At 59.0% G+C, this 26,577-nt stretch overlaps 1 protein-coding gene across 3 annotated transcripts in view; it reads left to right on the top strand.

Annotated features, from left to right (window-relative positions):
* Nucleotides 1-3,167: 3,167 nt before the first annotated feature.
* Nucleotides 3,168-26,577, top strand: part of AK1 (adenylate kinase 1) — a 28,591-nt gene continuing 5,181 nt past the window's right edge. The window contains exons 1-10 of one of the 3 annotated variants that reach the window (XM_090021738.1): nucleotides 3,168-3,242; nucleotides 6,455-6,641; nucleotides 7,234-7,413; nucleotides 8,325-8,497; nucleotides 9,048-9,161; nucleotides 9,909-10,100; nucleotides 10,492-10,582; nucleotides 11,023-11,108; nucleotides 22,665-22,704; nucleotides 25,337-25,372. In XM_090021738.1, coding sequence (XP_089877864.1) covers nucleotides 3,183-3,242; nucleotides 6,455-6,641; nucleotides 7,234-7,413; nucleotides 8,325-8,497; nucleotides 9,048-9,161; nucleotides 9,909-10,100; nucleotides 10,492-10,582; nucleotides 11,023-11,108; nucleotides 22,665-22,704; nucleotides 25,337-25,372 — 1,159 coding nt within the window. In that variant the 5' untranslated portion in view covers nucleotides 3,168-3,182. Of the gene's footprint in view, nucleotides 3,243-6,454; nucleotides 6,642-7,233; nucleotides 7,414-8,324; nucleotides 8,498-9,047; nucleotides 9,162-9,908; nucleotides 10,101-10,491; nucleotides 10,583-11,022; nucleotides 11,109-14,616; nucleotides 14,715-22,664; nucleotides 22,705-24,883; nucleotides 25,104-25,336; nucleotides 25,373-26,577 lie in introns of those variants that run through there. The other 2 variants (XM_090021737.1, XM_090021736.1) reach the window with 2 other exon arrangements.

The following is a 26,577-nucleotide window of genomic DNA, read 5'->3' as shown; positions in this document are numbered from 1 at the left end:
TCCCGTAGCCTCTCCTCATAAGGCCTGCCCTGCTGCCCCCTGATCATACGAGTGGCCCTCCTCTGGACTCTTTCCATATCGTCCACGTCCCTCTTGAAGTGTGGCGCCCAGAACTGGACGCAGTACTCCAGCTGCGGCCTGACCAGTGCCGCATAGAGGGGGAGGATCACCTCCCTGGACCTGCTCGAGATGCATCTGTGGATGCATGATAGGGTACGATTGGCCTTCTTGACTGCCTCCCCACACTGCCGGCCCATGTTCATCGTGGAGTCAATGACGACTCCAAGATCCTTTTCCGTCTCCGTGCTGGCAAGAGGAGAGTTCCCCAACCTGTAAGTGTGGTGCCGGTTCTTCCTCCCCATGTGCAACACCTTGCACTTATCAGTGTTAAACCCCATCCTATTCTCATCCGCCCACCGTTGCAACCTGTCAAGGTCAGCTTGTAGCCTATTGCACCCTTCTAGTGCACCCACATCCCCCCACATCTTAGTGTCATCAGCAAACTTGAACAGGGTGCTTTCTACCCCCTCATCCAAGTCACTGATGAAGATGTTGAACAGTGCGGGCCCGAGGACCGAGCCCTGCGGAACCCCACTGCCCACGTCCTTCCAGGTCGAGAAGAACCCATCCACTACCACCCTCTGGGTGCAGCCCTCCAACCAGTTGGCGACCCATTTGACCGTGTGGGCATCGACACCACAGTCTCCCAGCTTTTTGATGAGGACAGGGTGAGAGACAGTGTCGAAAGCCTTCCGGAAGTCCAAAAAGACTACATCCACAGCAACCCCTGCGTCTAATGATTTGGTGACCTGATCGTAAAAGGCCACCAGGTTGGTCTGACAAGACCTGCCACTGATGAACCCATGTTGGTTGCCCCTAAGCATGCATTCCCCCGCAAGGCCCTCCTGGATGTGTGCCAGGATAATTTTTTCAAAGAGCTTACCCGGGATTGAGGTAAGACTAACTGGCCTGTAATTTCCCGGGTCCTCTTTTTTTCCCTTTTTGAAGATAGGGACCACATTGGCCCTCTTCCAGTCCTCCGGCACCTCGCCAGAGCACCACGAGTGCTCATAGAGCCGTGCCAGGGGTCCCGCAATGACCTCAGCCAGTTCCTGTAGAACCCTAGGGTGAAGATCGTCCGGACCAGCGGACTTGAACACGTCCAGCTTCTCCAGAAGTACCCTAACTAACTCCTCGCTAACCCTTGGCCCAGGCGTGTCTCTCTCGGGGCCCGAGGGGGGCCCAGCAGGGAGGTGGCTGAACTGGTCCCTACTTAGGAAGACAGAGGCAAAGAAATCGTTAAATATGTTAGCTTTGTCATCTGGCGTGATGACTAAGTTGCCCATCGTGTCCTGCAGGGGCCAATGGTGGATGGGTCCTTCTCAACCTGGAAGGACGTGGGCAGTGGGGTCCCGCAGGGCTCGGTCCTCGGGCCCGCACTGTTCAACATCTTCATCAGTGATTTGGATGAGGGGGTAAAAAGCACCCTGTTCAAATTTGCTGATGACACTAAGATGTGGGGGGACGTGGGCACGTTGGAAGAATGCAACAGGCTACAATCAGACCTAGACAGGTTACAAGGGTGGGCGGACAAAAATAGGATGGGTTTCAACACAGACAAGTGCAAAGTGATGCACCTCGGGAGGAACAACCGGCACTGTACCTACAGGTTGGGGAACTCCCCTCTTATCAGCACGGAGGCAGAAAGGGATCTGGGGGTCATCACTGACTCCAAGATGAACATGGGCCGGCAGTGTGGGGACGCGGTCAGGAAGGCCAACCGCACCTCGTCGTGCATCCACAGATGCATCTCGAGCAGGTCCAGGGAGGTGATCCTCCCCCTCTATGCGGCACTGGTCAGGCTGCAGCTGGAGTACTGCATCCAGTTCTGGGCGCCACACTTCAAGAGGGATGTGGACAGCATGGAGAGGGTCCAGAGGAGGCCACTCATATGATCAGGTGGCAGCAGGACAGGCCCTACGAGGACAGGCTACGGGACCTGAACCTGTTCAGCCTCCACAAGAGAAGGCTGAAGGGGGATCTTGTGGCCTGTTATAAACTAGTCGGGGGATCAGCAGGCACTGGGGGAGTCACTGTTTCCCCGAGCACCGCCAGGAGTGACCGGGAATAACGGTCACAAGATGGCAGAGGGTAGGTTTAGGCTAGACATCAGGAGGCGCGACTTCACGGTCAGGGCGGCTAGGGTCTGGAACCAACTTCCAAGAGAAGTGGTGCAGGCTCCTACCCTGGGGGTGTTTAAGAGGAGGTTAGATGCACATCTTGCTGGGGTTGTTTGACCCCAGTACTCTTTCCTGCCATGGCAGGGGGTCGGACTAGATGATCTGCTCAGGTCCCTTCCGACCCTAGAAACTATGAAACCCTTATGCTTGCAGACTTGCACCTCAACTGAGGAGTGCGCGGGTGTATGTTGTCTCAGAAACCCCAGGCACCCCACCGTTGCAGATCGCTTTGGGAAACCCTGGTGCACCTCTTTGCATTTCTCAGGGGGAATCAACAACTGACCAAGCTGGTTCCAGGCTGCGAAACACAAACCATGTCACGCTGTAAAAATAAGCATTTTGCATCCGCGGCCAGTGTCTCCGGCCTCGTGCAGCATCCGTACATCACGTCGGGAGCCGGAGGCCCTGGGAGCTTGCATGCGATTAGCGGCAGGCGCCTTTCATCCGCTTAGTACAGGCAGGAGCCGGGGTCCTGGCTCTGGTGGCCATAAGGATTGTGTGGCCCCATAGGTTTAGGTAGGACCCAGCACTGTCTGGTTGTACAGGGAGCGAGCAGGAGCCTCTAGTTAACCGTATTTATGGGTGGCAGGAGCGAGCGGTTAAGCCCCGCAGCAGGGCAACAGCTACCTGCCTCCCCTTCCCCGCTCGCAGGCACGGGCAGCCGGAGATCCCGGGCCCGCGCTCGGGTTTCCTCTCTCCGACGGCGCTCGGGGGCGGCGGCGCCTGCGGCCGGGGCCGGGGCCGGGGCCGGGGCGGCGCGGCCAGAGCGGGGTCGCCGCTGGGCTGACCCCAGCCGGCGCGGGCGAGGTGCCCGTGCCCGGGCCGCCCCGCTCTGCCCCAGCCCGGGCAGGGGCGAGGGCTCGGGGCCCCCCCCGCCCGCCCGCCGCGCCGCGCCGCCCCGCCCCCGCCCGCCGTCGGAGCAGGAAGGAGCCGGCGCGGAGCATGGACGCGGCGGACGCGCAGCGCTACCTGGCGCAGAGGGAGATCCCGCAGCTCTTCCAGGTGAGCGCGGCCGGGCCGCGCCTCTCTCGCCCGCCCGCCCGCAGAGCCCCCGACGGCGGTGCCCGTGTCCCGCGCCCGCTGGCCTGCGGGGCCGCCCGGGTGGCGCGGGAGGGTCCTGGGGGTCCCTCGGCTGCGTGACGCCTGCGCCCGACTCCCCCCCCCCCCCCGGCCCCGGGCGTGGTGTGGCGGAGCCGCGGGCGCCGTCGTTAGCAAGGCCACGCGGAGAAAGCGGCAGCCGTGAGACCCCCGACTTCCCCTCGGGCCCTCCGCCCGGCGCGGTGCAGCCGGCGCAGCCGAGTCGGGAGTTTGGCCCGGGCTCCCGTGCGGGTTTGTGAGGCGCCAGCAGCGAGGCCGGCGTGGCACCGGTGAGGGCACTTGCCCTGGCGCGTGCGGCCGCCGGCGCAGCGCAGCGCGGCGGAGGGCGCCTCTTGCCTGGCTGGCGGGAGCGACTGCGCCGAATCACCGCACTCATATTTCGTGGAGAACTTCCCTTGTTATTCCCCAGTAACAGCTGGCAGCCGCGCGCCAGGCGGGGGGAGCTGGCGCTAAACGAGAACGGGCATCCGTAGGTCTGGCCCACACGCCCCTCGCGTTTCGTGCTGATGCACCTGACCAGCTTTTGGGTATTGGTTCCCGTTGGCATAGACCACCCTGTCTTTATTCTGGCAAGGAAGGGAAGGCCCTGGGAGCTGCCCAAGCTGGAGAGGAAAGGGGAAATCTCAGCAGCCCTGAACCTTCAGCTTCATGGGCCCTTGGTTGTACCTATTTCTCAGACGGACAAACTGATGTTGCGTCCAGGACAAGCCAGCACTCCCCGCACACGGTGCAGGAAGTGCTGGCTGATTTTGGACACAACATCAGTTTGTCTGTCTGCGAAATAGGTCCAAGCAGGCATCTTGAAGACTGGTCAGTGTGTTGAAAGCACTGACATGGCTGCCTGGCAGCTCACTGCAGGGAGGCACGAGTGCAAAGTCAGCCTAGCTTCAGCCAGGCAGGTCGCGCTGGCACTGTGGCTTCCAGCTCACAGCGTGAATGTTTCTCTTGGAAAGGGCCCAGCAGCCTCCAGCACGGCCCTGAACTGAGAACACGCAAGATCCCATCCTGTGAGCTGCAGGCCCCCGGCCGGCCCCCGCCCTGACGGGAGTGCCGGCCACACTTGCTCTGGGGGGAAGCCACCACTTGCCTGAGCTCATTGTTATTTTATCCTCCGTTCCCAGAGTGTGGGAACCTGGTTGCACCGCGGGTTAATTCCCGCAGGGTGGTGGCAGGAGGAGAAATGGCTGATTTTTGCCCAGTTAAGGTTCATCCTGGCAATTGCTGTTCCTAGAGGCCTGTGCAGATGCCTCAGGTTTGCAGCCACTCGGCTATGCTGGGAACAAAGCTGACAGATATTTGCTCTCACTTGATTCTCATGGAGTGCCCATCACTGTGGCACCTCTGCCTTCCTGCCCTGCTCGTTCTCCCCAGCCTCAAAAAGTACCCTGCAGAACCAGGAGAGAAGCTCCCCCACCCTGGTGAAGGGGGAGAGTTAGGAGGGGACTAGGGAAGGGGAAGGGCTGGATGTCAGGGTTGGTTTCGATGGAGGTGGGGAAACACCAAAGTCCTTCATCCGAGGTGCCAGGTCACTGCAGACCAGCCGGGACAGAGCCCAGTCCAAGCCCTGTGAAGTGGCAGCCCCCCACCATGGGGCCCCGAGTGCATGGGGGATGTGACGGAGAGGAGGTGTGAATGGGGTCTGAGCCAGGTGCTCCTAAGTTCTTTCCCTTGCTCTGACACTGATAACTTTAGTGCCCTTGGGCATATCTCTGCTTCCCTGTTCCCCCACATATGAGTATGTCCCAGGTACTCCAGTGCCCTTGGACCCAGCCGAGAAAAGCAAACAAGATCCAAAGGCTGGGAGATGAGCTGCGGACCTCCCAGTGAAGAGGAAAATGACCTGCGGTGTGCAGCAGGGGCTTCTCCAGTGCTCAGGATCATCCCATGGGCCTGCCCACCTATTGGCCCTGGCTGCTGGGCTCAGGGCAGGGCAGCTGGGGGGAGGTGGACTCTATGGCCCCCTCTAGCCTCAGGTGAGCTGTGCCTGGTGCTGCAGAGCACCTGAGTGCTCTGCTGGCAGGAGCCGGGAGCTGTTCTCTGTAGCAGGAGGTACTTCAGGACGGGTCCCTAGCAACGGGCAAGCCTCCCTCTCTTGGCCTTGAGCGCTCGCCTCCGCAGCCCACGCTTCCCTGGCGCAACGCTTTGATGGGAGCCAAAGCACCGCTGTCCCCTGTAGCTGCCTTTCATCCTGCCAGCTGCACCCCCCTGCAGACTGTGCGCGCAGAGCCAGGGGCTCGTGCTCCTCCCCCGGCTCTCGTGTATTCCTCGCTACATCCTGGCTGTTGCCTCGCCGAGATGAAAATGAGTGCACTCCCAGCGTGGGGCCACGAGCAGAACAAGGGAACAAGCAGACGTGGCCAGCAGTACCAGCTCTGTGGGGAGCAAGGGAAGCCACGTTGTCTATTCCCCCACCCCAAAGGCCCCTCTCGGAGCTGGGGGGCTGCAGGAGATGCCCCAAGACATCACCCTTGTCCTTTGCTGCAGCTACCAGATACCCACTGGCCCATGAGCAGGGAGTCGTAGTGCCAGGATGCTGCACTCAGGCGGAGGATCTGGAGGGTTGGGGCAGGGCAGTCGGGACACCTGGGTTCTCTTCCCTGGTCTCTCGCTGGAACTTGGGTAAGAAAGTCAGAGCGGTTCCCTCCTCTGAGGCCGGCTGCACAGGAGGGAGGCTGACCAGAGGCTCGGTGAGCTCCTGTTTGCAAAGTGCTTTCTAGATCCCTGTGCTGGGGAGCACCAATAAGACAGGCCTGGATTCTGCCCCACGTCCTCCTGCTGAGGAGGGCTCTCCTCCACCCATCTCCCCAGTACAGGGCAGAGGTGAGAGCTCTTAGCAAGAGTCTGGCAGGACCTGACCTGCGCCAGCCTGCTGCAGTTGTGCCCGTGTGCTGGGGGCTCCTGGGTGCCAGGATGGGCCAACAGGAAGGGGTACACGCTCATGTCTGTGCTGCCACTCTGAGCTGAGCCACGCTGTCCTGCCTCCCGCTAGTGAATACAGGCTTGCCTCTGCTGGGCTGTCTTCTCCCCCCCAGGCCCAATTCCCAGCCTGGCAGATCCTCTCCCCTCAGCCTCTCACTCTGCCCAGCGCAGTCTGATTTACTCCCACTGCCTTGCAGAGCATGCTCACCGGCTTGATGTACTCCCGCCCCGAGGACCCCATCAGCTATCTGGAGTGCTGCTTACAGAAAGTCCGGGAGCTGGGTGGCCCTGAGAAGGTGCAGTGGGACACTTTCCTGGGCCCGGAGCAGCACCCCTTCCCCCCACTCAGTGGTGGGCAGGGGAAGAAGCCCTTCTTCCAGCCAGGTAGGCAGAACTTCACAGAGGCACTGGTTTGGAGTGGGACAGGGCTGCTGAGCTCTGTTAGTGCTATAGCGCACACGGTAAATGAGCCAGGCACTTGGCTGCCAGGGTGCTGATGGGGATGATCCAGCTTTGAGCAGGGGCTTGGACTAGATGTGACCTCCTGCACCTCTTCCAGCCCTGCTTCTCCGTGATTCTTGCCTGCGTGAAAATGGGAGAGAATGGCAGCTCCTGGCTGAGGGAGTCCTGGCCTCTGCCATTGCGGGCATGTGTCAAACAGTCCTCTTTGTCAACTGGCCGCGCTCAGATAGTTAGTGCCCATCTGAGCAGGAGTGGGATCCCAGGTCTCCCCGTGAGGCTGCAGGGCCGCACTCTGCACACATGTTGGCACAGACCTGTGTCAGCTGGAGGCACACCCCTTTTGCCCACTGCCAGCTCTGCGCTCATGGCTCCTGCACATGTGCACACCTGTCTTGGCCCATGGCCCTCTGCTCCATGCCTGTGCATGCATGGGAGCCCCCAGTGTCATATGCATCCCCCAGGCTGTGCATGGTCCCCCTTGAAGCTGATGTCCTGCTCCTGCTTCCCTCTGCAGACCTTGGTGTGGGGCCATGCCACTGGTGCCTGCAGGTGCCTGCCTGTAGGTGCCTGCCGCCCATCCAGAGCCAGTTCTCCATCGAGAGTGACTCCGACATGACAGAGTCCACTGGGCTGATCCAGGAGTACGACGTGTTTGACCCCAGCAGACCCCGCCCCAAAATCATCTTTGTTATTGGTGAGAACCCCCCAACCCGCAACCCCCACCCCTGCCGCCTAGTGCTGGGCCATGCATCCAGGATCATTCCTGCAGGGAGGACGAAGGGTAGGAGGCAGACACTGGAGTCTGACATCCTGTATAGTCCCTGAGCCTTTACAGTGGGATTCACTGGTAGGCAGCCCCAGGCTACGGTGGGGCACAGCTTGCTTCTCGCTAATCTGCAAAATAGTCATAATTCTGCCTTGCTTCCCTGGGGACTGGAAAGATTTATCTCATGAATATGCAGTGAACACTTTGAGAGACCTGCTCAGGCCTTCCCCTGAGAGCAGCTGCCCCATTCCCCTGGCCCCTTCACCATTGCCAAGCAGCTGAGAGGGGGCTGGGTGGCTCAGTGGTGGACATTGTGGCAATAGGAGGCATTTAGAGGACATGGCCTCCTGTCTCTGTAATGCCTATGGCCAGACCCCCTCCTGCTCCCCTGGTATCATTCCATTGACTTCCTCCTGATTTACACCAATGAGAGAAGACCCAGGGCCTTAGTAAGCAATACAAGGATCTCTGCTGCCTTGGCTAATCCCATGCAGGGAAATGAGCCCAGACTCAACCCAGCACGTTATTTGCTCAAATGAATCCATGTGCTGCAGAAAACAGACATAGGTGCTTGGTCAGTCCCCCATGGGCCAGGGGACCGGATTACAGCACTGGCCCTCCGAGAACCCAGGCAGTCCCCCTGGAGCTGAAGGAGATCCTCCCCCGAGTGCTAGGAGGTGCCTTGGGCCCTGAGGGTGGAGTCAGCCCCACACGCACCCCCTGTAAGATGCCTCCCTGCATGTCCCCTGGGGAAAGCTCTGCAGACACTGACAGGGCAGGTGAGGATGGGGCAAAGGGCCTGGGGCCACTCAGGTGTTCACACCTCCTGTGTTTGGCAGGTGGCCCTGGCAGTGGGAAGGGCACGCAGAGCGCCAAGATCGCTGCCCACTTCGGGCTCATCTGCATCTCCGTAGGCGAGATCCTGCGCAGTCAGATGCTCCACCATGCCACCAGTGACCAGAAGTGGGAGCTCATCGCCCAGATCATTGCCAACGGGGAGCTGGCCCCACCTGTGAGTCATGAGCACTGGGCTCCTTCAGGGACACCCTGGCGCTACCCTCTGGGCGCTGGCAGCTGTTTCTGCTGCTGTTCCCCACCTTCTGTCCTTGCAGCCCTGCTGTCCCCTCAGCAGTGTCAGGACAACCTGAGGCTTGAGGAGGGCCTAACAAAATGGTTTCCACCCCCTGGACAGAGATTGCCAGCATCTTCTGCCAGCAATGCCTTGTGGGCATTTCCATGTCCTGCCAGCCCTAAGCTGGTGAGAGCCCTCTCTGGTGATGCCTACAGGGTAAAAGGTGATGGGAACGAGTTTGCCTCTTGGCCGGTGTCTCTGCCAGAGGCTGCCTCTGGACCGAGTGGCAGATGACAGGTGCAGAGATTTTAATGCTCTCATCTCTGTTCCATCAGGAACAGGGCTGGGACCCATCGCCATCAGACTGCCCACCCCACAACCACCTGGCAGGCCAGACGTGTATGTCCCCGCTGACCCCCCAGGACAAGCGGTGAGAGGTTCAGTCCCTGCCCTCATGACCAGCCCCCTGAGCAGTCTCTTTGCCTTGCAGGAAACCACCATTGAGCAGCTGAAGCAGCAGTTCCTCAAGCAGCAGGATGCCAGAGGCTTTGTGGTGGACGGTTTCCCCCGGGAGATAGGGCAGGCCTTCACATTCGAGGAGCAGGTGGGGTGAGGCTGACGGTGGGCAGAGACACTTTGCAAGGCTTCATTTCATGTTCTGAGCTGCCCTTTCCCCAAATCCTCCCCTAGCACCTGGCACTGTGCCCCCCCACCCGCTCCAACAGTGTGCACCCTCCCCTGGCACTGTGCCCCCCCCACCCCCTCCAACAGTGTGCACCCTCCCCAGGCACTGTGCCCCCAAGATGTCACCCTTGCCCCTCTTTTCCCACAGTGACTGGGGATCACAAGAGCACCCTGTCCCCTGTCCACCCAGAGGAGGTCAGGATTGGATCCCTGCATTCCTGGTAATCTGGGGAATGCCTGGATTCCTCCATCCTAGGGCCACAGTGGTCCAGGCCTTGCCCAAAGCCTCTTCAGGACCCTCTGTGGGATGGTGAGACTCCCTGGGGACCTGTTTGTGGAGTGGGGCCATGTTGATCTAGCAGGGCGGGGAGCCAGGAGAAGCTCTTGCAGGCTGCAGCCTGGATACTTTCAGCACGGTTCCATCAGGAACGGCGCTGGGACCCACCACTGTCCCTCCCAGCAGATCCTCCCTACCCCATGACCACCTGACAGGCAGGACATGTGGGTCCCAGCTGACCCTCCAGGACAGGTGGTGAGAGGTTCAGTCCCTGCCCTCAGGGACCCTGAACTCATCATAGCCTGTCTCAGGCCTGTCTAGGCTGCTGGGGTCCCCATGGGGAAGAGAGCTCTGCCCCCCTCACAGCCGGGACCATCTGTCTGACTTCAGATCGGCTCCCCGGACCTGGTGGTGTTCTTGGCATGCTCAAGCCAGCGTTTCCGGCAGCGCCTGGAGAAGCGGGCATTGGAGCAGGGCCGGCTGGATGATAATCCCCATGCCATCGAGCGGAGGGTGGACACCTTCAAGCAGAATGTCCCACTGATTGTGAAATACTATCAGGAGAAGGGAGTCGTCATCCGGGTAAGGCTCTGTGGGGGATGCTGGAGCCATGCCCCAGTCCCAGCCACCAGGCTGGGTGGCTCCCCCCTACCAGCACAGCACAGATCCAAGACTCGGTGCTGGCTCCCAGCCTCATGCAGGGCCTGGTCCTTTGTCACTCTCCAAAGCATGGGGTAGGCTCGGAGGTTGCATGGAGCAGGCACTGACCCACATGATGGCCCTGGGGGTGCAGGAGGGAGGTCTGGGAGCATGTCTGGAGTGGGAGAGTTGTTGTCCTGGAAGGCAAAGCCCTGGGAGGGGGCTTGCTTTGGAGGGCAACTGAACTCCGGCATTTCTTCGTTCCCATCCTGCTTCACCCCCTCCCCTCACCACAGATCCAGACTGACCATGGCCTCTGCCTTTCTGCTTTCAGTTCGATGCAGACAGAGAGGAAGATGATATATTTGCTGACATCAGCTCTGTGGTCCAGGCACAGCTTTACCCAGGTGGCATGGACAAGGCAGGTGAGGGGGGCTGTTAGACACTGCCAGGGAGAGCGGAGCTGGCTGGGGGTGAGCCAGAGCGCTGGCCTTACACCCAGACCAGACCTTCTGGCCTCTCTGCACTGGGTTAAGCCCCTGGGCCAGCTTTAGGAAACATGCTATTTGGGGGTCCCAGCCCCTTCCTGCCCAACCACTGGAGTGGGACATGGACAGAGACAGCCTATGTGCTCAGCTAGCCCCTCAGGGAATGTGGACACACAAGTGTGGAGGGTGGGTCAAGGTCTTGTAAAGTTACTTTAGTCAGGGGTCTGGTAAGCATCTGCTCAGCTAAGAGTCTCCAAGCCTCTCCCATTGCCTTCCCCCAGCCCAGAGGTGCCCGGACCATTGAGGCCTGGGTTTGCCCAGGGCCCTTGGGGCACACAGTGTGCCCTCCGGTGAGTGTGCGTCTCTCTCTGGCTCAGGGTCTCTGCCACGGGCTGAGCTAGACTCACCCTACAGTGCCTCTGCGGAAGGCCAGCAGGAGGAGGAGGAGGGCGAGGAAGGGCAGGTAAGGGCCCAGCGATGCTTTCTGGCCCTCTTGGGGAAATGCCATCGTGCTTTCCAGGGCCTGGGCTGGAAACCAGCCAAGCTTCCTCCTGCAGGATCAAAAACAGGAACCGGGGAAGCTCCCAGGGCCTGTGGAAAAACACAGCGGATCCATGCGCCAGAGGGGTCAGTGGCTGGGGGCCGAGGGCAGGCACAGCCACTATGCCACCCAGATAGCAGAGAAAGCTTGGAGCAGGATGCAAAGGGAGGGGGCAGCTCTGATGATTAATTTCCAGAGGGCTGGAAAATGGAGAGGGAGAGACTGGGGAGCCATGGCAGGGAGGGATCCCAGAGGAACAGAGGCTGCCGTGACTGTGGTCTCCCAGATGGGAAGGCAAAGTGCTCCTCAGGGCTGCCAGGCAGAACAGCTGCCTGGGGGCACAGAGGAAAGACATGGGCTGTGTCCCTGCCCCAAGCGTGTGAGCCATTGGCATCTGCTTGCCAGGGGAGAGAGGAGACTGCTGATGGGAGAGAACAAACGGGATGTGTGGCACATGAGGGGTTAACCCCTTCCACCAGCTCTCAGCTGAGCCAACCCCAGCCCAAGTATATGGGCTCCAGAGCCAGGCTCCAGCCAGCACCTACCAAGGGACCCTGGGGCAGGTAGCCAGGCAGCTGCTGTAGTGATCCCTGGTCCCCTGCACAGCGCTGGCCCCATCTGCCAGCTGAGGACAGGCTGGATGGGTCACTTTCTGTGCAGTTAGCCCTCAATTAGTCTGCCATCTCCTTTTCCTACTGGTCCCAGCCTGTGGTGGCTGCACGGGATGGAGGCATGGCAGCCAGACCGGGACAAGCCTCCCCTTCCCAATCAGGCATGAAGGGGAAGGGCCTTGCAACTCCCCGCTCTCCAGTTTCTGCCCACACTGCCCTCCCCAGGCTGCACAGCCTCCTCTGGCTGGTTCCTCACTGATGAATTAATTACCCTTGCTCCCTGTGGCACCAGCAGCAGCAAGGAGAGGTGGCCCATGGGTGTGAGATGCTACGGCCGGCCCCAGGCATCCCTGGGTTGTGGTGGGAGCAGCCTCCCTCTGTGCAGGGCCAGGGACAAGGGGGGCAAGGGATTGGGAGCCCCAGATGCCAGAGGGACCTTTCTGTGGGGCCCCTGAGGGACTTGCAGCCACTGGATATGAGACCCTGAATTCACTGTAGAGCCAGCTTAAGGGACATGGTTTATTACCCCTCGGTGTCTGTCCACTATAATCGCTTGGAGGAACACGCTGGCACTTGTACTCTCTTCCTCACACTGTGCCTGCCCCTGCGAGGCTGTTTCTGTTTCTCCCATCTCTTACTTTTTGTCTTACGCAAGACTGGGGCCTTGCACAGCCCCCGGCTCAATGGGATGCTGCTCTAGCTCAGTCCACAAGGCACCAGTGTCCTGGTGCTGCTGGCCTGGGGTGCTAGGAGCTGCCCCCCACCATGCAATTAGGAGCGGTTGTTGTGTTGATGTCCTGTTCAGTATTTCTTGGCACCCAGCCTGAAACTGCACACAATAGGAGGAAGCAACTCATTAAACAGCCTAGGAATAATAATTCAAGGTGCTAAGTGGTCTGGTCACATGACTAACTGTTTGTACTTCTGGGGCGTTCAATGTGCTCATGAGACTTGAGCCTTGCTCCTGAGCGGGGTAACTCCCATCCCCAGGGGAAACTGAGGCAGAGGGAAGGCAAGAGACTTGCCCAAGGCCACACTGAGGCAGTGGCAGAGCTGGAAATGGGGCCCTGACTCCCAGCCCCGTGCTTCCACCTGGATACTAAGAAGAAAGGGAGAAAAATGAAGAGGCTCCTGTAGCTGCATTCACTGCGGGTACAGGGGCTGGGTCCCCTCTGGGTCTGCCTCTGTTTCCCTGTTGTGGCAGCCACCAGCTCTGAAGTGTTGTATTGGCAGGATGGCAGGGCACACAACAACCTTTGCTGTGGAGCTGTTGAGAGGCTCCTGCGTGGGGGTGACTGAGGGCATGGATGGGGGGTATGGGCAGAGAGCCCCAGTGCCTGTTGGCATGAGGGGCTGGGCACCCAGCAGCTTTGTCAGTTCACTGGTGACTCCAGAGACTGAACAATTCATTGGGACTGGGCAATGGACGTGGGCTGTTCTGGAAACATCAGTGTGTAGCATGGTGGGTTTTTCTGAATGTAATGCACTATATTTTCCCACCTACAACATGCCTCAGATAAAATATGCACATTGTTTTAAGGGCAGAACGAAGAAAAATCTTTCCCTGCGGTAAGTAACAGCAGCTAGGGATTGGAGTCTGCTCATTGTTCTGCTGCCGGTGAGTCTTGTGCAGTAAGGCAGAAACCGCTCTTACATATTTCTCACATATAATGCACACTGAAATTTCCAGCAGCTGGTTTTGGGGGGAAAAGGTGTATGTTGTATGCAAGAAAATACTGGGTACATTTTTGGTAATGCGTAATTCAGCAAACATGCTGTACTGCAGCAAGCAACGCAACTGCCGCCAAATCTGTCTGTTGCTAGAAAAAGTTTTCAGCTGCAAAATTCCTTCCTGTGCTCTGTGAAGCAAAGCTGCCAGGGCCCTGCACTCAACAGGGAGCACAGCTGACCCTGTACGACAGGTAGTTTCCCCCTGTCTTGCTGCTTGGCAGTCTGGATGAACTGCCTGCTGTAGCCATTGTGTTGTGTTCAGTGCAGTTACTTGCGGTGTTGTTGAGATGTGTTCTCTCTCCCATGGGTCGACAGAGAAGTTGGAGCCCCTGATGGCTCCTCACTGGCCTGTATGACCTGAGTCTGGGGTTTTCCAGGCAGGCCTCCATGGCTGACAAGAACTGGGCTGAGAGTTGCTGCCCATCTCTGTAGAGATGCCAGGGGCTGATGGAGCCTGAAGGCCGAATTCCCCTGCGTGTCCTAGAGAGGGTCCTTCCAGGTCACAGTAGCCTGGCCATGTGTGGGAAAGTGTCTCCTGCTGCCCCACGTGGCAGCCCACTGGGATCTTGCCTGGGACCTTTTCCCAGCACTGGACTCAGTGTTAGGGAATAGGGAGGAAAGGTTAGACACAGCCCTACCCTTGGTATTGCCCCAGCCCTCTGTGCCTGTTGCACACAGGGCCCCACATGCCTCGCAGCCCCAGGGGAGGGAGTCCTCAGGTCTTCCAGGCTTCAAGGGGGGTCATGGCACTCTGGGGGCCAAATCCTGATCCAGGTGGGGGCAGGATCAGGCCCTGGAGCATGAAGAGGCGAGTCTGGCCCTGCTCTGCCCACTCGTGCTCCAGCCGCCTTATTGGAGCCACACCAGGGCTAAGTGTGTGCTTCTCCCACCAGCGCCTCCGCTCTCGCCCTCCCCAAGCTCTTTGTCTGTGCTGCCGACTCCCCCCACCCTTCAGCCACCTCCCCCCCTCGCCCCTAAATCATTGGTATTCAGATCACATCCCCAGGAGTCGGGTGTCTCTGCCTGCTCCAAGGCTATGAGAAATCCTCCTCCCGGCATGCAGTGCGGATGGCAGCATTATATATAGCGGTAAAAATAGCCAGGCAGGACATGCAGGGCAGCTGGCTGGAGCGAACCGGCCCTTTCTCCTCCCAGCCTCCTCAGACTCCACCATCCCAGCGCTGAGGTCAGTAGCGCGGCCCCTGGGCGGGAGCTTCAGCAGGAGGGGAAGGGAGCTGTGCTGTGCAGGGGGTCCCCAGAGGGCAGGGCTGCTGTAAACCCTGCCTTGCTGCAGACTGGAGCCCTGCTTTGTTCCCCACTGCTCCTCTGGCCCTGGGGTCGAGGCGTCTGGCTGCTGGGCTCTGGGCTGAGGGTTGTTTTGCTGGCAATGCAGCAGCCAGCTGCCGCTGTACCAGGCTCAGCGCGGCGACGGCAGGCTCTCCCCACAGCTGTGTGTCATCAGTCCCAGGCCTGCCAGTGTTTATTCCCTGCATCAGGTGGTTTTTTCTGGGCTCCCCACAGGTGCAGGCGCACCTGCCTGCATCTTGTGTGACTGCGCGCAGGGACCGTGAGTCAGGGCTCCCGGCCTCTGAGCCTGGTTCTTGCATGGACACACCATGACCTTGGGCAGGTCACTTAACACCTGTGGCTCCATGTCCCCCGCTGGACAACAGCTCCTCTCACCCATACTCAGGGAGGTGGGAACTTTGCTGTGCCTTGATTTCTGGATGGACCATAGAGGAAGCCTGTTCTTGCTGGGCCCTGGCTGTGACTTTGGTGCATGTTGTGTGGATGGTGCAGGCTTCTAGGGCAGTCTAAAAACCCAGCCGAGTTGGTGCCTGGCTTCAGCAGGGAGCTGTGCGTGGTGTCAGACTGGTCTAGCATGTGTTCTGGTTGCTTGTTGCAGGCTGCAGTTGCCTGCTTTGGCATTTGCTCACTTTTCTCACTGTCTCTGGATGTGCCTCCAGCTTCAGCTCAGAAGGGTCCTAGAGTTCCCTGGTGTGTTGACTGAGCCACTGGAGGGCCAGAGACTGGGGTTGGAGGTGAGGGGTCACAGTCAGGAGCACGTTGGTGGAGCTCTGGGCTGCAATCCTGTGCTGGGGACTGTAGCTCACATGACAGGTGTGGGGAGAAGGGCCCAGGGTACATCAAGCTGTGGATCAGGGCTGAGATGCATTGGCAAACCTGGGTGAGAGGCACTGGACTGGAGGAGATGGCCTGGGTTGCAAACCACAGTTGTGGCCTGGACAAGCTGGCCTGGGTTGCAAACCAGAGTTGCAAACCAGAGTTTGTCCAGAGCCTGCGCCAGGCTTGGTGTCCCTCACGAGCATGAGCACTGAATTCACTCCCTGGTCTTTAGAAGATGAGTCCTCAGGCCCCAACGCTGCCATTAAATGGGGTTCACATGGTGGCAGGCACAGTGCCCCCAGGTAGCATGTCCCACCCTTCCTTAGTCTTGAGTTCTCAGGCCCCAGCTGGTGTCACTGGGAAGGGGAGTTTTCCTCGTGTGATTTCCAGCTCTCCTCAGGGCTTAGTGCTTCCACATGAGCTGGATGATGCAAGTAGAAAGGGCAGATGGAGCCCTTCCCCATTTGGAGCTGCTCTGGCCCCACGCCATAGACTGGGATGGGGGCAGGGCCAAACCTGGCAGAGCCTGGCAGCAGCCTGGTGCCATAAGCAATGGGTGCAGCGCACAGAGCCATTGATAATAGCAAATACGCAGAGAGCAAGAAACTCCTTTGGGCCTGGGAGGCAGGGCAATTGGAGACTTCAGGCAGAGAAGTGGTCAGCTTCTCTGCTGCAAACAAATGGCCGATAGTCAGGTGTGCGGCTGTTCAGAGAGGGAGTTGGAGTGTCCAGGCCTCTGGACTTTGCTGTGGCCAGGAAGCCTCCAGGGCTGTCCAGCTGGCACTAATGCTGAGACCTGCACTGTTGGGTCTAACTACGGTGGGATGCTGGTGCCCGGGGCATGCGCCATGCTGTCTGCGGCCCACGCAGGCCAGGAGATGCAGGCTCTGCCCCGGGGAGCTTACAACAGAGGCTGCATGGAAACAACGGCTCTGTGCTTTGTCTGCCTGTCCAGCGATGTTGCACCAAGCCCATCGTGCTTGCTCTGCCACTCCCCAAGCTGAATATGACTAAGCCTGGAGTAGTGGGAGAGAAGCTGGGTCTACGCCGTGGCTTTTCCCTCATGGCACAGGCCACAGAGGATAACAGCTGCTTGTCTGGTCCCTCTGCATCACCCATGAGGAAGCAGCCACCCAGGGATGCTATTCCCAGCCCAGATGCTTCAGCGTTAGACTCGATCCTGTCAGGCACAGAGTCCCTTGCCACCCCTTGACTTACTGGGTCAGCTCCCACTATCAGGATTGTAGCCTTGCCACTTAACTACAGGGCTGTACAATTCCTGCCAGCCCTGCTGGGGTTGTGGCTTTTTCTACATGGCCATAGAGTCAAACTGGAGAGAAGTGGGACTTTACAGGAGTCAGAAAGGCCCAGCAGCCATGGGACCAGACCAATGGTCTTTCTCACAAGCACCCTCGGGTTACAGTGCCCCACCTAGCAAATAGGTCCTGTCTGCCCCCCAGGAGAAGGGATGGGACATGTGGGGATGCAGGGGCAGTCGAGTGCCACTTCCGGGGGTGGGGATGGGAATATCAGGCTGGCCGCGAGGCTGGCAGAGCTGCTTCTTGGCTCTGAGGAGCACTCTAAGCCTTTTGTTATCGGGTCACCCAGTCACCTGCTCTCTAGGCTAATGTCTCTGTTGGGTCTTCTAAGATGTTGAAATCAGCAGCTTCCCAGGGCTAGCCCACCAGGTCAGGGCATGGTCCCATAGACAGCCTGTTGCCCAGCTGTGGGATGGGAAGCACTGCTCTGGGGAAAGGGCAGGGACATAGCAGCAGCAATGTTGAGACCTCTCAGCTCTGGTCCATGTGTTGCAGCCAGGGACCCCACACTGAAAAGCATCCCCCAGCCCTTCCCACAGTCACTCATATCACACCTGCTCCTTTTCCTGTCTCTGTGCTTATGGAAAGCAAAGCTTTGGCCTGCATTGCTCTGGTGCTGGGTGGGCTGTGAGCCCACCTTGGGCAGCCAGAGCAGACGGGGAGGTTAACATAATTGTGTGTAATGTGTCCCCCCTCACTACCCCAGGCTGAGGGAGGCTGCTGGGGTGGAGGCAGGGCTGGAGCTGGCTCAGCTGCTATTGCAGCATGTAGAGCAACAAGGCTGGGGGTGCTGGCAGGGACCCAAGGTTGTGGGTATGTTTGGTATTCGGCTGCCAGGTCATCCGATCTCAGCCAGGAGGCTGCTTGTAGGAAGCGGGCTGGGATTGAACATGGCCTGGAGCCACGGGCATTTGAGAGCACCTGCAAATATCACCCTACACCCGCACCCAGGGCCTTTGCCCTACTCCCTAAACCCCTCGACCTCCTCCCTACAAACGGACCTGCCCCCGCTCAGCCACTGACCCTCCGAGACTCAAGCTCAGCCTTGGCACTAGCAGCTCAGGCACAGCTTCAGTGGAGCTGCCCCATCTCATGCCAGGGCTGGCTTGGTCACTTCAGGCCTCCTCTGCCCATAAAACTGGGCTTCAGGGGCCTTGTGTGGGTGAAGCACAAGGTGAAGGGCTGAGAATGGCTCCCAGGGGGGCTCTTGAACTCCACCTGGGAGCAAGAAGGCTCCTATTTCAGGACCAACTTGGGTTCCTCATGACCTTTGCCTTCCTCTGCCTGACTGCCCTTTGGGGCAAGACGAGGATCTGGCCCGCAGCTCCTTGGTGCTGACCGCACCCCAGCACAGGTGTGGAAGTGCCCCGGGGGGATTTATGGCTGGGCCATACTTAGAACCCAGGAGCAGGCTGAACCCAAAGGGCACCTGTCCTTATTAGGCCTGGGCTGGGGGACTGTAACTTGAACTCCCTGCTCCTCCTGCTGAGGCTGGGCTTGTGGGCTGCGGCGCAGGCTCTGGAAGGACATAGGTCTATTTTGGGGATGGGCTGTCCGAGCCCTCATCTCAAAGGGTTCAAGCATTATCCAAGCTGGTAATAGTCTGGGCCTGAAGACAGCACTTAGGGGTTTGCTGCCCACAGGAGATGAAGCCAGGGGTGGGTGGGAGGGGACTGGGCCCTGAGGTGCCCCATAGCGCCAGGAAAAATGAAGCCCAGTACCAAGGAGGTAGCCAGCCCCTTCTCTAAGCCCCTGGTTCCCACCAGGTTGCAGGGAGGGTGCTGCAGCTTTGTGCAAGGGGAACGATCGTTGTTTGGGCATGGGGAGTTACAGATGTGGTGTGGGGGAGGCAGGTGTCTCGCAGGGGAGCTGGGTGGTTGCAGGCAAGGATGCAGAGAGGATCGGGCAAGTCTGCTGCTCTGGGCAGGGCTGAGGAGGAGGGCAGCTGGCCCAGGGAGCATGGAGGATGGTGCAGTCATGCCAAATCTATGTTGTGTCTTTGTTCTTTATACCCAACAGCAACGTGAAGGCATGGCAGGGACATGGTTGAGTCCTACCTCAGTACCCTTGCTACTGCCAGGCCTAGCTAGACATCCTGCTGCTGCTTCCAAATACCGTGAGGACCACTGAAAGGATCACAGGGTATTTAAAGGGATATTGCCCTATCACTTTAGACGACCGACTGGAAGAAGGCTCAGCTTGCCCTGCATCTTTGCCTCTGTTGGCTGCACCCATGCCAGTATCTGATTATACTGATAGCCAGAGCAAGCTGTGCACATACAAGTCACGTCACACACATGTGCAGCTTGTCCACATGTGGGGGCTGCGCCAGCTGGTGGGATCACACCAGAGCAGCTCAGCCCTTTGCAGACTTGCAGTCAGTGGGGTGAGACTGGATGGACACCCATGCCCCCAAAACCCAGCTGCCTCTCCCCAGCTGCCTTCTCCCAGGGCTTCCCTCCCCAACTCCCTCTAGTGTCCCCAGCACATATTTACCTGCTCTCTACTTTGCATTAGCAGTAGCAAGGGGCTACAGGCAGAGCCAGGCAGTGCTTAGGAACACTGTGGGGTAACAAGTTTGGCCCTATGCTTTTAAAAAAGTGGTTGCTTGGGAAGGCTGTCAATCAATCAGCCTGGCTTCCCGCTGGGAAGGATGCTTGATGCTCAAGCAGGGCAGGAGCAGATGATCCCAGGGACTGTGTGCCCAGCCTATGGGGCCTGTCCCTCCATCTTAGCCATCAGGCCAAGCTCTGCTGGAGCCCCTGAGCTAACCTGGCCCTTTGGGGCTCCAAAATGAGCTCCCTGGGGTGCAGCACTGCCTGGCAGGAGGCAGCCTGGTCCCTGCGCATCCTCCTCTCTGGGGAGTGGAGAGTGTGGTGGGCCAGTAGGGGGTGCTCCTGCGTTGAGCTGCCCACCTCCCTGCGCCCAACCACCTTCCAGGCTCCGGGTGCCTCCCTAGGGGCACCTCACGTCCGGCTGTCCCCCTTCCTGGAGCACACTCGCTAGCCTGGGGGTAACGTAGCTGCCACCACCCCAAGAAGGGACTCTCTCGGGCCTGTGTCCCTGGGGAAACACAGGCCTAATAGTCCTATGGGTACTCAACCCAGTACAGGCACTTGGGGCACTTCTCCAAGTCGGGGGTCAAAAAGGAAAGTCTCCCTTAGTCCACAGACCTAAGGGGTCTCTTAAGCATAATTTAGACCCACTCCTCAATAAGTTTCCCACACTGGTCACAAAGGAGAACTTTATTGATTACAGGGGCAGGGTGAAAATAGGGTACAAGATTGAGCAATCTCATAGAAATCCCACAGAGCAAAACAGTCCGGCTGAGGTAGCCTTTTGATCACGCATCTGAGTTACTGCCAGCTAGATATCTAACCAGACCTCGAGTAGCTTACTCACAAGCATCCTCCAGAGGCTGGTGGAGGTTCCCTCTAGAGGCAGGCTGTTCCTAGCTTGTGAGTTTTGGGGGAGAGAGCCAGTTTTAGATGGTAAAACTCCTTTCTAAATCTGGGTCCCCTGCATGGCTGCTGCCCCTTCCTCCTGGGCAGTCTTAACTTATATAGCCCCTGTGACCTCATTCACCTGGTCCAGTGGAGGCCAGCTCTGGTTGACTGTTGGCCAGTCAATTTGAAATACATCACTAGTTGCTGGGCAGACTCCAGCTCACCAGGTAGATGCCCCTCACCCAGGTAGGTGATACCAGTCACGTAGGCAGAGGGAGCAGGTTTCAGGAATGTAGCCAGCTCAGGTTACCTGAAGGGATAGGGTAAGGGTGCGTCGCCTCTGCTGGGCCCATCCTAATCACATTGTCACAGCACAGAGATTTTGGGGAGAAACAAAGGAGGCCTCCTGCCACAGAGAGGAGCTGTGACTGGGAGCTCAGAGATGCACCAGCTTTGTGTTAGAGACTTTTTTTTTTTATTTGTATCTGTGGCCAAATTAGCCAAAACTAATTCCAAATCCAAGAGTCCAGAACTGTAAGTGGCCCTAGTACCGGCAAACATCCTCCAGCTGTTTCCAAAACTTCCAAAACCTTTGGCAGGCATCCTACTTGCATGCCCAAGCCTGGAGGCTTGGGGTTTGGATGCCTCCGAGTTTTGCTTGCGCTCAGCCGTAAGGCCTTCGGAGCAAGCAAGGGAGGATACTCCCATTTCTACAAACCAGGTGTAAAGCTGCTGCACCTCAGTGGGTCCTGAACCACACCAGAAAAGCAGTTCTCCTGTGATGCGGTTCAGGAAAACTGCCTTCTTGGACACAGATACATGGCATTTCTCCTGCCAGGTAAAGAAGCCACTGAGCTTGTCCTGAGCCTTCAAGAGGCCGATGCAGTCGCACCAGGCAGGCACACGGGGCAGTGGTCACTCACACATGCAGCAGCTGGATCGGCCTCCTGGCAATGCTGTGCTCTGTGCCTGGTGACGTTATTACATGCCCTGCAGTTCTCAGCATTGTCCTGGAAGCCCCAGCTCCTGGAGCCTTGTGATGAGGGGAAACCCTTGGTTCTGGTTTAAAACCAAAAGGGAGTCCCTAGCCCTCCTGGCTGGAGAGAAACACTCAGAAACGCTATTGGTGGGTTGCTCCCTGTGGGCTTGGAAAGCAGAGGAACGCAGAGAGACAACCCAGGTTTTATTAGTCTTCTGCAAAGTGGATGTCATCTGGGGATCCCGTAGCGTGCCTGCTGGCTGCAGCCAGGGACCATCCATCTGCTCTCTGGGCCATGGGAGCAGTACATGCTTCTAGGTCAGCTTCATACCGGGCCTCCCCATGCCCTGTCCAGCGCTGACCCATGTCCTGTGGTAGAGTGCTCTGACACCTGAGCTCGGGCTGTAACCCAAGCATCCCCGAGGCTATTAAATATGCAAGGGCGGTCTCATTGTAAGGCAGCAGCCAGGTCCAGCAGACGGTGGCTCTGGACAGCAGGGCTGGAGAAGTCACCTGCCCCGGCGAGGTCCATCTCTCCGCTCACCCCCAGATCTCTCCCCGGTTCGCACCCACTCTGAGTCTGCCTCGCAGTCCCCGTGGGGTGTGTTCGTCTCCTGTTTCTGGCTGGCTGGCTGGAGCAGACAGCAGGGACGGCTGGTTGTCACAGTGACAAGCACAGCCTCACCGGCTCTCTAGAGCTGCTGCAGAGGCTCAGGAGTGCTTGAATGCACCGGGTAAGGGGGCCGCAAGGGCAGAGGTCCTAAGCTGGGTGGGGCGTGTTGGCTGCGCACCCTCACAGCTGCAGGGAGGGGGTCAGGGCCACTCTCTTCTGAGGTCTTCAGGCACATCTCAAATGGACCCGGTGCCAGCTGGGTGGGTGTCCGGTTGCAGGGCAGCTGGGTGGATCTGCACCGTTGGGCTCGGCGCTCTGGTGCAGAGTAAGCATCCGGTTACTAGGGCAGCATGTTCTCCAACCAGCCCATGCTGTGGGTCCGTGTGCATTGGTGTGAGGTAGGCGTGCATGGCCGTGCAGCTCTGGGAGTGCCGGGGATCCCTCCGCTTCTACACAAGGGGCCTGCCAGAGGCCTCCCTTCTGCTTCCTAGGAAACCTGTCTCACAGCAAGAAGGCAGCAAGGAGATTCAGAGCCCCAGAGCTCTGCGAAGCGCTAGCCGCTTTGCCTCAGGTAGGACTGAACCAGAGCAAGCCTGTCGTGGAAGCCAAGGGCCGGCCGAGCCCTCTAACCAAGCCTTCTGTTTCCTTCCAGCCTGAAGATCTTTGCCCAGATCCCCTCAGGATGGCAACAGGTGAGAGCTCCTCTTCCCAGTCCCCATTCCCTCCCCATCCCGGTGTGTCTTTGTCATACTGCTGCCAAGTCACAGTGTCCAGCCCACAGTGTGAGCCCCTACCTGCAGATCCAGGGTGCTGAGGTGTGAGGTTAGGTCCAAGTCCTTGCTCAGATCCAAATCTCCAGGTCTTGTAGCTGTGTTACCCCCTCAGGAAGACGGTCCCTCTTCACTGCCCTTCTTTTCTCTATCACCCCCTTCTCAGCCCCAGCGTTAGGGTCATGCAGGTGTGATGTGGACATCCAGAGTCGAGCAGAGCAGCCCTGTGAAGCATGCGCCTCAGAGAATTGCTCCTGGCAACGTCCCTGTTGGACCTTTGTCCTGGAGCTGGCATGTGAGTCTGCAGCTGCCAGACCCACTTTCCTCCATTTCCTCCCTGGATTCTCCCTTGCTCTTTCCCTCCTCCCTCTTCTGGTAGCAGGTCAGACCCTGCTCTCAGTCAGTGATGCCCATGAAAGAGTTCATCTGCCTGTAAAGGGATGCTCCGGGAAGCTCAGCTTCTGTGGTTGGTCTCTGGCAAATCTTTTCTAGAGACCCATTCATGCCCATTTTGACTGTGCTTGGTCCTGTGGACCTGCCCTCTGAGGCTGTGACCACCACTGGCAACCTGGCAGAGCCTGAGCCATAGCTCCTGCCTCTGGGTTTGGTGCCTGATGATCAGACCAAACCACTTCCCTTAGCATGTGCTTCCCTCCCAGAGTCTCAGAGACTGTCCCCAGCACAGGCAGGCACATCCCCCCAGCCTGTCCTGTCCCTCAGCAACTTGGCTGGGGAAGATCTGTGTTGCAAAGCAATTAGAAAGCTCCCCATTGCCAAAGGCAGGCTCCTTCCTGCTGCTCAACTCAGCCGTGCTCCAAGGTGTAATTTTAGAAGGCTGTAATCAGAAGACCTCTTGTTGCTGGGTGCTGTGGCTCTGAACTTCAGACAGCTCTGGAAACACCCTGTGGTATTTTTAGCCCTTCTCCCCAGTCTCCGTTACGCTCAAGAGAGTTGAAAGTGCTGGAAAGGCTGGTCTGTGCCAGGCATGACGGTCACCCTCTGGGCTGATACAGCAGAGACTGCCCCTGGCATCTCCAGTGCTGACAGCGTGAGCTGCTGCTGTCCAAGCACAGCACCTGGGGCTTGTAGCGTCTCCTGACCTGTGCAGAGTAGCGCAGTGACGGAGCTGTGACACTCCTCAGCGAGTTCCACGGGTGCTGGAATTGATTATGGCTTAAACTGCCCACGTCCAGGGCAGCTCTGTCCCTGAGAGCCCTTTCTGGGGCTGAGCTGCAGTGTTGGCACGGGCCAGGCACCTGTTACTGCACGGGGCAGCCTGGATGCTGAGCTCGACCTTCCTCAACAGGACAGTAAATTAACACTGCCTCTCTCCTGGGCATGTTGGATGTGGCTGCTGTATGCAGAGGGCTTGGATATCTGAGATGACTGGCGTGCACCAAAGATGGGCACAAAGGCTGGGGTGGGATAGGATGTGACAGGACTGGCTCAGTGGGGCTGGCAGGGGAGGGAAGGCCTTGGGCAGACAGGTGAGGAGTGGCTGAAGCCCGATGCCTGAGAGGTGCCTTACCAGCCGCGGGGGCACATCCCGGGACAGGGGTGTTGTTTGCTCGGGGTTAATGGTACAGCAGTGCATCGCCACATCCCGAAAAGATCCTCTCCCCATGTCAGAAGGAAGCGTTGCCCATCCCTCCCCGTGAAGCTCGTCTTCCTCACTCGGGGTGACATCCTCCTGCCGTGTGTGCTTCCGACTGCTCCGGCTCCTCGCCCACCGCAGCGGGGCCTCCAGTTTCGATCTGGAGGACGCAGTGTGCGCCCTGCAGCAGCTGAATTACCTCGGGGTTGGATTTGGCCCGCTGTCTGCAGGAGGAGGAGGCGTTGCCTCGGGGTCGGGGCAGAGTCCGCAGCAGCTCTTGCCCCAGGCAGAAGGGCGGCGGGTGCTGGGGCTTGTGGGGCCTCCCCGCCCCCAGGAAAGGCCCCGAGCAGCGGGGTTTGGGGAGCCCGGGGAGGAAGGGTGCTGCCGCCCGGGGCTGGAGAGCGGGGCTGCCCTCCACAAGCAGGTCTGTTCCGGTCCCGGTCACGCCGGCCCGCGGGGAGCGGAACCCCGCGCTCTCGGCTTTTATGAGGCGGCTGCGGCTGCGGCTGCGGCCCGGCTCCGAGCGTGTCGTGGCAACCGTCTCCATAGCAGCGCGCAGGAGCCCCCGCCGCAGGGTCGCCGCCCGCCGCGCGAGGACGCCGCCGGCTCGGGAGCCAGCATGTGCTGAGCGGAAGCGGCTCCCAGCGGGGGCGAGCCGGAGCCGGGAGCGGAGGCATGGGGGCGTCGTGCTCGTGCGTGCCCCGCTCGCCGGAGCGGGCCGGCCAAGGTACCCGGGGCAGAGCCCCCGCAGCGGCTCCCCGGGAGCTGCCAGCCACACGGCTGCTTCCCCGCCCTCGGGAACGGGGGTTTCTTGCCAAGTCGGCTCCATTTCCAGGCCGCCGCGGCCGGTCCCCTTAGGAGGGCCTCCAAAAGAGCAAGCCATTCCAGCTGGCTGGCTGTTCCCTTCCCATGATCTCCCTCAGACTAACTCTCTGCTTTCTTCTTCCCCTTCTCCCGTAGAAAAACTGAAGAACCACAAGATCATCTTCGTGGTGGGTAAGTTGGCTGGCAGAAAGCTCTGGGAAGTCCTTAGGGGCAGGGTGGCCGCGGAGGTGTGTGAGGCCGGGTGCGGCTCCTGGGACCACTGGAGGGTTTTCAGCCGAGCGCTCGGGGGGCCGTGGTTTCCGGGGTCAGACCCGAGGTGCCTGCAGGAGCTCGCAGGGTTTCCAGCGGGAGGTGCCCAGCGCTTCTGGGCAGTCGGGGCTCTTCCCAGCTGTCTCAGGCTGGGCTCCAAAAATCAAGGTGCTCATCTGCAAATGTTGGCTCTGGCCTCTCAAGGGAAGTTGTGTCCGTCATTTAAAACAGGACAGGCTCAAATCCTTAGAGTGCACCTAGAGAGGAGGCTGGCGCTGGGTCAGGATGGCCTGGCAGGCGGGGGGGGCTCTTACACGTACCTGCAAAAGGCATCTGGAGACGGAGGGCCTCTTGTAATCCATCACTAGGGTGCAGCAAGGCAAGAGCTGTGCCTCATGCCTCACCTGGAGGGAGCGCTTTTAATCCCCGGCATCTTTCAGCTATGACTGTCTGTCAGAGTGCCCACAAGCACCAGCTGCTGTGTGCATTACAGTTTTCTCCCCTCTTTGCTGCATCAAACGCCTTTCTGTTATTACCAGCATGAGCTAAATTAGAGTTGGTAGCAGAGGTTGGGGGACACCTTAGGAAGATGTCAGCTGAGGACACGCTGGCACTGTGGGGGATAAGCAGGCTTCCCTGCAACCTGGGGGGCCCTGCACGGCTCTGTACTTCCCTGCCTTTCATCCCTGGGGGCAGTGGGCAGTCTAATACATGGTTTCTCAACCGGTGGCACGTGTACCCCTGGGGGTATGGGGGTACCCCAACACTCTCTCTCTTGCCCTCTTTTTGTCTCTCTCTCTCTCTCTCTCACCCTCTTTTCTTCTCAAAACTACGTCAAAAAAATTGGTGCACGGCACATTGCACGGCGCTTTAAATTCCCCAGTCATATTTTGGCGTGCTGGGCATTGCACAGCACTGGGTTCAGCCCTTCTAGCTTTGGGCCACATCACCTCTAGCCCAGGTACATACTTGAGTTGTGCGCCCCTGGTGTAAACAGATGGCAGCCACACCCACACCAAGTCAGACTTCTGTCATATCACAGCCTTATATGCACAGCCCTTCTTGCAACAGATGGCAAACATTAGTCTGTAAATATAAAATCCCCTGGAAAATTGAGTATTGGGTTA

Source organism: Crocodylus siamensis, chromosome 11 (assembly GCF_052110815.1).
Source record: "Crocodylus siamensis isolate JL-2025a chromosome 11, ASM5211081v1, whole genome shotgun sequence".
NCBI lineage: Eukaryota > Metazoa > Chordata > Crocodylia > Crocodylidae > Crocodylus > Crocodylus siamensis.
The sequence above is the reverse complement of the archived record's forward strand: the minus strand, read 5'-3'. Positions and strand labels throughout refer to the sequence as shown.